The following is a 12,383-nucleotide window of genomic DNA, read 5'->3' as shown; positions in this document are numbered from 1 at the left end:
ACTTACATCAGGTAGGTTAATTAAATTGCCAATGGATTGGTTGTGGGATGTGTTTTTATTTCATTTATTTATATGGGCTACAATCCTCTATATTGGTGGTATGTATGTTTCTGAACACTTTGTTATGGTAGACGGACAGACACAAAGTTGCTGGGTCTCTATTATAAGGAAAGAAAGCTTTAGTTTGTTTGTTTGTTTGGTTGGTTGGTTGGTTGGTTGTATTTAACTTTATACTTTATCCCTGTCACTTCTTCCCATACAAGTAAGCAGTTGATGTTCTTCTTTTGTCTATTATTTCTGGATCTGACTGCTGGGTAACAACACACTAACACTAATGCTGACTTGTGTCTCCTATTCATTAGTTACATTTCCCAAATATTGCACTAGGGGGCATCAAAGGGATAGATAAAACACAACCGTCCCTGCGCTGTGTGTGTGTGTGTGTGTGTGTGTGTGTGTGTGTGTGTGTGTGTGTGTGTGTGTGTGTGCGTGTGTGCGTGCGTGTGTGTGTCCCACAAGAGTTTTGTCTCAATGGGAGGAGAAAGCCTTAGAGCAGCTACCCCATGTTACAAAATCTCCAAATGGAAACAAATACAAATACAGCATGTTTTTATTTGTACGGCGTTACTGCAGTTGGTTTTCCATCTATTTGTAGATGGGTGATGAAGGAATGAATATACAAGCAAATAAGGTATTTTCTTTGGAAAGTGTAATTACTTCTTTCATTGGTGCAGTTAAGTCCATTTTGAGCATTGTACACAGTTTACAATGGTGCAGGTCTCTAGGCTACATTTCTCCCATGTTCAAGGGTTTACACTTGTAATTTTCTGGTTAATCCATATTTTACCATCAACAATTCTGCTGTCCCTGTGTCTTTATGCTGTTAAGTAAAGAACCATATTTCTCTTCCTAGGATAATTCAGATGCTGTATGTTAGCTACAGTTTATAATACACTAATTCTAGGGTTCCAGAATTAGACATGTCTAGATATTAATATTCAAGAACAGAACTGTAACTGATACAGGAACAGGACTTTCAGGACTGTATATTCTTGAAATCCATATCAGCCATACCCGTATCACTCACTATCAGTTGGATCGCCTGACAGTGAATGTCCATATTTAGTTCAACATATCCTGTTCTGTTGCAAGGGTACTTGAGGGGAACAAGTCTGCTCTTCAAGTGGCTACACATAAGCCTGTTTTCCATATGCATCTTATAGCAGATTACTTCTTGCATAATCACTCAATTAGACGTACAACCACTGATTTAGACATACATGGATTCCTCTTTTATCACAAATTACCGCTATTTAGCATTATTTAATGCATTATTCATGCATATTTTATAAAATTGGGCACTTATCCTTTGCTCTGCTGTGTACTGTGAAAGCTGTTTCAGTAAATGGTTTTATATTGTCACAGAGACGTACAACAGCTGGAATGCATCTATCAACAGCCATGTCAGAGTGTCCTTGAGAAAAACTATGACCGCTCACTCATCTAAAGCAGCACTGGATGTAAACGTCGGATTTAAACACTTCAAACAACTTCTCTTAAATGTGAATTAAGCACTTCCTGGTCAGACACATCTGCCTCCACATTAACATGAAAAGATCTGCTTTGGCATTCAGAATGGGCCTGTTTGTCTTCTTTCAAGTATGTCCATTACTTTGTCAGGGTGGTGGTTTACTGTGTGTGTGTGTTTGTTTGTGTGTGTGTGTGTGTGTGTGTGTGTGTGTGTGTGTGTGTGTGTGTGTGTGTGTGTTCAACGTATATACAGTATGTCTATTCGTCAGGATGGCTTTTCCTTGAGGCTAATGAGTTATACTTAAGCGGTTCAATACTGTCAATAACCATTTAATCAAGATTGAGTGTTTGACGCTGATAGGTGGATAGATTGGCCAAGATATGTTGATGATTAGCTCACTGGCAGGAAGGATAATGGGAAAAAGCCAAAGGCAGCTTATTGAAATTCAACAAGGGGAGGATTGGCATTGTTCTGTAGATATTGTAAATGTCCATTTTTATAACAGACAAAAAGACATGCTGTTTGTTAATAGGTGACATGTCCTGGAAGTAATTTTACATATTTTAAGTGAGGAAAATCATTATCCTGTATCAAGTGATACTGGTTGAAACAAAGCAATATGTTTTTATTTTGTGTATGCACACAATCAAGGGGCTGTATTATTGGTGGGAAACAGATCTTTAATTTACGTATATTATATTGCATGATTTCAGTTGTCTTGCTAATGCCATTCATAGGGCTGGACATGGACCTGAAGGTAAAGGGACGATGAATGGGTGATAGATGGCCTGCCTGAGTATGTATCCATCTGGCTCCAAGTTGAGAGATTTTATTCCTCATTTTGGTCCCAATTTTTGTGGACATTTGCAACTTAGTGCACATGCTTTACTCTTTTCAACAGCATTTGAGGCGTCATGAAGTTTCTATCTTCTATATAGAGCTCATCTTAAAACCATTGCTTCCTCACAACCAGTTTGCAGACAAAATACAGCTCCTTAATGGATGAAACAATGAAAACTAGGAAAAGTCCTAAACAGCAAACTTTTTTTAAATATATCTCACTCATTTTCACCAGATCTACTGCATGACTATATCTTGAGCAGTCCAATATTGTTTTACTTTTGAATTTTTCAAGGTAACAAATGACTTAAAAATGAACAGTGTAGTTGCGGATTTTCCTTACCATAACAAAATAAACCATTAAAATGGAGAATTAGATACAGAAAATATTTTTTCTTAGCTGGTGAAAAAACTGTTTTACTGATTTAGGTAGTTCAATGCTTAACTTCATGTTGCATTTCATTTCAGCACAGAAATGTAGCAGTATGTTATGTAGATGCCAATGCACACAAATTACCAGGATTATTTACTAAAACATTTACATATTTCTTTGTGGTCTTCATTTGAGTATAGACTGTCTTATGCATATTAAGTACCTAAATCAAATTTTGGGTCTAAAACCTGAATCTCACATAGCACAGCTGAATAAAATAGCTCTCCCTGTCATCAGGGGATTTCCCTTTGACTGACCAGCAGATTGTTGATTTCCCACATGAGATACCAGCATTTGAGTATGTTTGCCTGAACAGAGATTCTCAGAGACCAACTGAGCTTAAGGCTCACACACACTCACACACATACAAAGGGGGTACGGGAACCACAAAAATAGAGCAGTCATAAATAGAATAGATAGTCCATGTGCAGGCTGGATTACAGAGGACATTTCTGTATGTGAGTCTGTGTGTCCCTTGGGCCAAAGTGTCTGTTCCCACGACCTGCCCTCCATCCGTTCTTCCTTCCCTCAATCCTTTCTTTCGTCTGTCCTTCCATTCACTGGCCTCTGTAAACAGTGTAAACAAACAGATGCTGGTTTCGTAGTAAGTAAAAGAAAGAGTCAAGAGTGCCATTCTAAAACTCAATGTCTATCTGTCTCACTGTCATCACAGGACTGATGTACATATTCTCAAGTAGCATACTATTTTAAGATTATTTCCCCTTTATTTTAGAGTCCCAGTGGATAGACAGGAAAGGTATGGGAGAGATAGGGGATAACACGTAGCAAAGGGCCGCAGGTCGGATCCAAACCCGGGCCGCTGCAAAGGCCTCAGCCCACATGGGGTGCACACTCTCACTGGGTGAGTTAGAGGCTGCCGCTCAAGTAGTATACTTGAGTAAAAATGTTTAGCTTGAGAATTTGCATTTTCTGCTGCTTCAGCTCTAACCTACTTCATTTCAGGGGGGAGTTATTGTACTTTTTTTGCCACTTAATTTATCTGACCATCTGTCAATAGTTACCATTTATCATCTTTCAGGTTTTAAGTGGTAGTAGCTGAGTAGTTAGAATGAGCTTTTACAGTTAAATGCTACTTATGCATCATTTAACATAATTAACAATCTAATAATGTGTATAAGTCAGTCATAAGAGCCATTTACTTACTAACTGCTGCTTTTCCTCCCAATAAAACATTGAACATGTACAACAAAATTCAAAGAATGTTTCAATTCATTCATCAGCGCAGGTTTTCCGCAATCCTTAGTTTCCCTCCAAAAATACAGAATAGAAACATAACATCTGCATCACAAAACAGAAATTCAGAAATAGACAATTTATATGTCAGATGTCATCAATCGAGTAATTTATTAGCTGACTTCCTGTCTTTACTATGTCTACAGTGACACATGCAGACAAACAGCTTTATTCTATTACAGGATGGTGGGTGGTGATTTTGTTCAATGGCACTGAACAAATGAATGCAGGCTGGTTTGAGTCATCAGATTCACCTCCTGATTATAGCCTGCAGTGAGATTGACATGAGGTCTGCACATTGTGAAGTTCGTATTCAGTGTCAAATACAATAACATGGGGTGGCCAGTACCAGAATTAGAATCTGAAATTACTGCTTGGTACTGTAGCTTCAATACACGTATTATTGAGCCAAGTTAGTCTGTTTTGTGAAGCATTGCCATACCTTTTTTATACATTTGACATCTAAAAATCCTCCGTTTATATTAAATATTGTGTTATGTGAGTACAGTTATAAAAGGAGAGGAACTGCTTTTCAAAATAAGGTTTAAAAGGTTCTTGTCTTTTATATCAAGGTGCTTGATAGAGCTTTTAAGAAAACAGCTCAATTTAGGAACCAATATGCTATTTATGTAAGCTGCTCTATCAAAAAGCCTCGGTAGTAATTAAAGAACCAAGCTGACTCAATGTCCTCAAACCCTGGTCCAGAGCTGTTTAGTTAAGATCTGATGTTGTTGACATTGTTTGTGATTTGACTCCTAAATGAGCATTATTTCATCGTTTTGTTATCTAAGAAAATGGACCCATGTGTCCAGAAAATTACTGTATGTGCTTGAGGGGCCAGGGCAAATTAGTTCCTGGCCATAGAGAATGATGTTAAATCGAACTTTACAGTCCAGAGGGCAAATGGAAAAGAAAAAAAACATAATTGAATTCTAAAAAGCCATTTTATTGTCCTCTAGATAAAATGGTTCACATTCAGACATTGTGCACTGACCTTCCTGAATTCCTCTACTTCATGAGATTTGAGTCTGTATTTACACAGTATCCAAAGATCTGAAAATCAGCTTCCTTGTGGTTTTTCTTTGTTTAAGAGAGCCATGAAAAGATCAGAGCTTGAGTCATAAAAGAGTTGAAAAACCAGATCTTTAGTGTGCGTGTGTGAGTGTGAGTGTAAACACAGCCTTGGCCAAAAGAACAGGGCTGAAGCAGTCCAGATGTGTTGGGACCATGGGCAAATCAGATGTAGGTACAACATCTTCCATCTCTGTTTCTTCCTGCAGAAATGCAAGGCTTGAGCCTGCAATAGAACATTAGTACCTCTCTCTCTCTCTCTTTCTCTCTCTCTTTCTCTTTCTTACACACACAAACAAACATGCACACTTTTTCTTTCTTCTTGTCTGCATGGGTTTTGGCCACCTTTCTTTTCTTTTTATGATTTCTTTCCGACCCTCTGATCCTTTTAAAATGCACCCCCCAACCATTCACACACACACACACACACGCGCACACACACACACACACACACACACACACACACACACACACACACACACACACACTTGATCAACATTATCATTATCTTTGTCTTCATCATTACCATCATCTGGATACCACCATGCCGCTGGTTCTCCGTTGTTGCCTATATGTCTCCCTCCCTCATTTCTCTCTGACACACACACACACACACACACACACACACACACATACACACACACACACACATCTGGAAACAGTCAAAGCGTCTACATGCACGGGGAGGGAGGGCTACCTCTCTCTCTCTCTCGCTCTCTCTCGCACTCTCTCGCTCTCTCGGTATCACTGCAGAGCTGAGCTGCAGGGGCAGTAGAGGCAGAGAGAAAAGAGAGCTCTAACTCCCGATCAGTGAGACTCAGGCAGACAGACAGACAGACAGATAGGCACACAGACTGACTGACAGACACACCGCCGGACCATCATGGACTGGATCAGGACACATTAACCCGTCTCCGGATGAGGCAGGACGGCCTGGCTTCTGTTTTTTGGGGGGACTCTGCTATAGATACGTGGAATAACCGACAACCTATTGGGAGATTTAACCCCGTGCTACCCGTGATGGAATATTTACACTGTTCTCATTTTCCAATTTTTCTCCTGTTCTCTTCCTCCTACTTCTCTTCCTCTAACACCTCCACCTCCTCTTCTTCATCCTCTCACATTTTGACACGCTGCTGAAGATGCGCACGAATGCGTCTTTTGCGCACTTCTATTCCGACCATCACTGACAGCGCCCGTTCTTTATAACCTTTTTGAAACCCTGTTGTTTTTAGACACCCGGGAGGAAGGGAGAACGAAGTGGAGTGAGCGAGAGAGCGAACGAGGTGTGAATTGAATTGAACGTGGTGCTGGTCTCATGTTTCACGCCTAGGGCCCGGATGTACCGAGAGATGCACCGGTGCGTTTTCCCAACCGGTTCCGCCGAAAGCTCCCTCATTTTTCTCGCCTTCTCCTCCATCATGGGGATTAGGTAATATTCACTCCATCCGAAGAAACCCTCCCCATAAACTAAAATAACGGAATACCCAAGACTGTCCGTGTCAGACAGTTATTTCTTCTTCCCCCCCCTTTTTAATTTCTTTATTTTTGGGGGCTTTTTTTCCTCGTTATTTTCCCTCCGCCTCTCCAGCTTTTTCCTCTCTATCTTCCATTCACCTATAGGGATAACGTCGGACTACATTTATGGTAAATGAAAGCAAAAACATGTACATCCCGGAGGACACCCTTGAGAACCATCAAGGTATGTGGTGTCTTTTTAAATTTATAACTGGCAAACATCTTGTAACTGTGCATGAGAGGAAAGGGAGTGAGGGAAGAAGGAAGGGAGTAAGAGAGGTATGATGAGCCTGAAATGAGGATGGGATGGTGAAGGAGGAGGTGGAGAGAAGAGGGGAGGGAGGGAGGTATAAGGGGTGTTTGCGCTCTCCTCGTTTTCAACAGATGGACAGATGCAGTCCTCTTTTCTCCACTTTCCCTCTGTGTGCAGTTTGTGCAGCAAGTAAACTTGTGCCATAATCACGCAACAGGGCTGCAGGTAGCCGCGGACAGACACGGATGAGGCCTTTTTCTTGCTTGGTTTTTAGTCTACACTTGTTGGTTTGATGGGCCTGTCCATCGGCATAATGAGTGGGCTGTGGTCATATTTAGTTGTAGGCGGGGAGCATTATTGTCTTCGACACATTTCCAGCTGAAAATGACAGCAAAAGCGTGTCCGTACAAATTATTTGGCAGAGCTTGCCTCCTCAAGGTTTTTTTTTTCGTTTTGGCACTGAACTAAACTGCATAAACAGCCCTGGTTTCTATGCACATTTATCAGAAATGAACACACAGTGGTAGCTAAAGAGCAGGACGTTGAGTAGCGCCAACCGATACGCGCTCTCAATCACCATCGATCCTCCCTTCCTCTATAATCAATAGTCGTATTTGTCACGTTTTAATCCAAGTTTTCATGTCCGCAGGGACCCTGATAGCAGCGCGCGAGTGAAATCGCATAGAGATGACAGGTGGCAGCAGGGTGGCCTGCTGGACTTATTTGTCTGCTGAATTGGGTTGATGAGAAGCTGTTTTGGTAGACGGCAGCGGAGGACGGTAGATTGTTTCGCACAAGACACGACTAAAGTTCAACTTGACGACTTTTGAAGTGTTTAAAAGGCCACACATGCAGAGCGTGAATGGAAATCCAGGGCTGTGGTTTGTTTGACGGTGAGGAAAGGGTCTGTTTGCATTGCGCAGTATTACGCGTCGCTCCTTCCACCCACGTTGCAGAGAGCGAAGCCCAGCAACGCATTGGTTTATAGTCGGCCGGACCTTGTAATTCAGCAAAAGGGTCATTTATCTGTTCAACATGATCATCTTTATGAGCATCATCATCATCGTCGTCTTCTCCTTCGTCCACCTCTTCCATCACAACCACGTACCTCTCTGCCTTGGCGACAGGTTCCATAGCAACAGGGGATGAGGAGGAGAGGGGTGGCGGTGTATGTGTGCAATGTAGGCTATGTGTGTGTGTGTGTGCGCGTGCATCAGTGTCGCAGCGACGCACATTCACCAACAGTTTGTTCAAAGCAACTCATCATAGGTTGAGTTATAACCACAGAAGCTGCGGTCATGTTCACATAGTTTAATAATAGGCAGCTCAAACACAATGGCATCATCGTAAAGGGCAGGTGTGTGTGTGTGTGTGTGTGTGTGCAGTCTGTGAGACAGTGCACATTGATTGCCATGATGTCATCTTAATTTATTATGTCCAAAGAAGTAATGGAAATTATCATCATCATAATCGTCGTATAAAGAAGAATAACTTGATGAATCAGGTAGATTTTAGTGGTTGAGTTAGCTTTTTTTGTTATTTAAGAATAGGTTGCTCCTATAAGTTCAAAGTTATTGCCACCATCGTGTAGGCGATTGGCCCACACAGCCACCCAAAAATTTAAATAAATGAATTAAATTGCCAGGGCAGAACGTAGTTCGGCCTTACAGCACAGGGCTACAGTGTAACACAGCAAAACATTACAGGTAGGCCCTAGATAAGGCATGGAGATGCAGTGTTTGTTTCATTTATCTTTTGAATATACACACTTGATTTGTCTGTTCAAGTCAATGTGATACACACTTCTCCTGTAGAACTGAATAAAATATCCCTATTTAATGTAAGTTTTAACTTTTTTTCTTATCCCTGATAAGTTTAGGCCCAGTTATTTTGACATCTGTAACAAATGTAGCTCATTCTGAAGTCTACTTGGGTGGTGTTTCAGCACCTTGGACAGTTCATCTCTCAGTCGTGTATCTATTGACAACTACATGACAGCTATTGAAGAGTTACAAAGACAGATGTTGGCACTGATGTATCACTGTTGGTATCCTGCTTTGCTCCAATAATTGTGTTCATGTATTACAGCTCAGGTTTTTAGCTGATCTATGATACTGAGTAAGCTCTAATTAGTACAAGATCACCAAACCTACAAGTTCTCAGTTGCATGGTATGCCAGCAATAGCATGCCATGTTAACATAAATGAATTGTATTGTGTTAATTGTGACCTATATTAGTATTATTTTCATTTAGAAGGGCAGTAAAGGGCAGTAGTGTGGGGGAGAAGGGAGATGGATTTTATACAAGCCACTTTTGCCACTGAGTTTCCTGCAGATGAAAGATAACAACACTGTGTAGTTACTAGAAAGACCCTCCATTGACCAAAAGTTTCAACTGTTCAATTTTAGCCAATTTAAAGTGTTAAAACTCCTTAGACGCTGTTCCGAAACTGACCCTGATGTCTCTTCTCTCCATGGATGGAGGCAAAAGAAAAGACACATTTTCCTTGAGGGATTCAGGGACAAAAAGTCTTGCCTGTACACAAAATAATAGAGGAGTTGTCTTATATTCTGAGGCTTTATGTTACACTTCCTGGTACCTAAAAACAGATTTGTTGTTGGTATCAAATTTTCTCTCCAGTATCAGTTACTCTCCATCTTTACATCCACTCTGTAATCCAAACAGAGTTGATGTAACACATGATTGCTCTGAATGCTCATGTTCGCTGAATGTACCAATTATACTTCATCTACATATTGATGATTATTGGTGCCTGTGTCTTTAAAACACACACACACACACACACACACACACACACACACAAACACACACACACACACACACACACACACACACACACACACACACACACACACACACACACCAGCAGAAGCACTTATGTGCAATAAACCAGATTCTGTCTGCAATAACCTCATACTTGTGCAGTAACGTTGTACTGTATACGTTAATAGTGCCACCTTGTAATGTTTGTTTATCTTGATTTTTAAGTTTCAATGTTCAAATTTTGCTATTTTATTTTTTGTTTGTAATTCTTACATTTTACTATTTAAATTTTATATTTTTGATTTTTGTCTGTGTATTTGTTATTTATACTGTCAAACTGAGAGCTGCTAAACTGTTTGTTGTTGCCAAACAAGGACAATAACCATTCTATTCTATTCTAAACACAACCTCAATCACAGACTTGTCTAAAATAATGTAAATGAATAACTGATGTGTGGCGCTGAAACAAATGCACACCTGTGGCATCTCATGTCATTGCATGTAGAACAGGAATATTGGAACACGCACACGACCGCGCACAAACACACACACTCATTACAGCGGCAGTTTACAGCAGTGTAATCAGTGAGTTGATTTTCCCTGTGGGCATTGTGCCAGAAGCATGATACCTCCATCAGGGATATTAATTGGTTTCCGATTGTTACCCTGGGGTGCTGGCCACCTGCCAAATCACCTCACTCTAATGACTCGCCTTGATATGCTCAATGATTTCATTGATGTCACCTCAAAAAACATGTGGCAACACCACTTTATGTGTAGCTTCTCACACAGAGCTGCTGTTATTTGTCTGCAAAGGGGGTGCACTTTCCTCACACAATTAACTGTTAAAGAGCATTTAAAAAAACATCCAATCAATAGCTGGACTTTAAGGTGGATTCAGTTTTCATAATCACAACAAAAGATGATTATAATTAAGAGATGCCAGTTGATTTAATATGTGAAAACCAGATCAACTGCGACTGGCAAAGTTGTTGCCTTCTATAAATAGAGACAACAATAATCGAGTATTTCTTTTAAATGTGTTTTCGTTAGAAGCCACAGGGGCAGGGAAACAGCTAAGCGAGCTAAGCCATCTATCATTACTCATGACGTAGATGGAATTCTGGGCAATTAAGCACCAATCCACCGTGAGTCAATCCAGTTGTTTCTCAATATCATGCCAGTTGTAGCTAAGAGACAACAACAGTGAGGTAACTTGACTTAATTTGATCCTAAAGCCTTTTGTAATCAGATGTTATCTTCAATAACTGCCCTTTCTTTAACACCCTGGCATTGGAAGAAACAATCTTAAGAACCCTTGCTAGATCCATTAACAATTTTAAGTTGGACATTTTTTGGCAGTGAACACAAACAAACAACCTACCTTGGTAGTGTGTTACAGTCAAATGTGACCCATTTTGATCATGGAATATCCCCTTTACCCCCACCATCACTCGCCAAACAAAAGCCGCCCAGTTGAACTTGCATTTGTGTCTGTGAGTAACTGAACTACCTTCCTGCTCTTTCCAAACTTCACTGTCTCTCAAATTCACTGAAACATTGTTGTCTGCTGCTGCCCACTGAGCTGCATTACCAGAGGAATTATTGGGGTTTAGTAGTTGTTTATTTAGTAGTTTCAAGTGATATAGTTAGACTTTACTCCAGCTAAGAACATGTGCTGTGCAACACAGAAGCTTTTTCTTATTCTGCCCAAAATTTCACGTTTTTTGTTCAGAATCACTGCTATGATCATCTTCATGTTCAGCATTTTCAATGGCAGCAGGCAAAAGCTCTATAAAACCCTTCTTGTGAAATACTGTATAGTTTAACATCTCCTGAGCACTTATCACAACTTGTGATAAGGCGTCTCAAGTAGACGTTGCTTTGTATAAAAGGGGACACAAGGAGAAAAGGCAGTGAAACACTGTCAGTTCTTCTGCACAATACATGTATAGGGTCAGAATACAGAAGCTTCCCTATATGTGTGATTAAAGATGTCTTAGTCACAGTAAGGTTGTAGCAGCTGTAGCAGAGCATGTAATGAGCCATTAAAGGCCAATCAGCATTAAAGAAGTTAATATCAGTGCCCTCAGAGTGTGTCATGGCTTTAACTTCAAGGATCTGACTCAACAACAGCTGTTTTTTAATGTAAAACACGATCTGAGAGACAAAAAAGACCCATAGAGGGGAAGAAAGAAGGGAGGTGCTAATTGCAGGAGAAATAGGAGAACAGAACGACAGATTGCATTAAAGGGTATAAAGGAAGAGACATGGAGAAAGAAGAGAAAAAAAGTTTGGCGTGGAGAAAAAAGAGAAACAGAGTTAAAACAGGCTGAGAAACAGAGGGACATAAAGAAGAAAATGGAGGCAACCAGAGGAGAGAAAAGAGGAACCTGTAAGAGACAGGAATAAAGGGATGAAATGAATGAGAAACAGTCAGAGCGAGGGCCAGAGGGATTGAAAGAGAAGTGAGGGAGCTCAGGAGGAGGAGGAGGAGAAGGAGGGAGGATTATCCGTGACTCTCTTGCTTAAGCCTCTGGTTGCGTATTGGAAATCTATCCAGAGGCTGTCCTCTGCTCTTAGTGCTATCTGGCCTCCGTCTTCATTTCTGGTGGGACAATACGCCAACACCGGCCCCACCGTGTGTGTGTGTGTGTGTGTGTGTGTGTGTGTGTGTGTGTGTGTGTGTGTGTGTGAC

The 12,383-nt window shown here is 40.7% G+C and overlaps 1 protein-coding gene across 9 annotated transcripts in view; it reads left to right on the top strand.

The window, feature by feature from the left end:
- cacna1c (calcium channel, voltage-dependent, L type, alpha 1C subunit) overlaps nt 1-12,383 on the top strand; it is a 186,652-nt gene that overhangs the window by 4,292 nt on the left and 169,977 nt on the right. Inside the window, exon 1 of one of the 9 annotated variants that reach the window (XM_034863703.1) lies at nt 6,774-6,831. The exons of the other annotated variants lie outside the window; for them this stretch is intronic. Within the exon in view, the coding sequence (XP_034719594.1) occupies nt 6,774-6,831 (58 nt within the window). Of the gene's footprint in view, nt 1-6,773; nt 6,832-12,383 lie in introns of those variants that run through there. 9 annotated transcript variants of the gene reach the window in all.

This window comes from Etheostoma cragini, chromosome 23 (assembly GCF_013103735.1).
Source record: "Etheostoma cragini isolate CJK2018 chromosome 23, CSU_Ecrag_1.0, whole genome shotgun sequence".
NCBI lineage: Eukaryota > Metazoa > Chordata > Actinopteri > Perciformes > Percidae > Etheostoma > Etheostoma cragini.
Note: the sequence above shows the minus strand (reverse complement) of the source record. Positions and strands in the feature narration are given on the sequence as shown.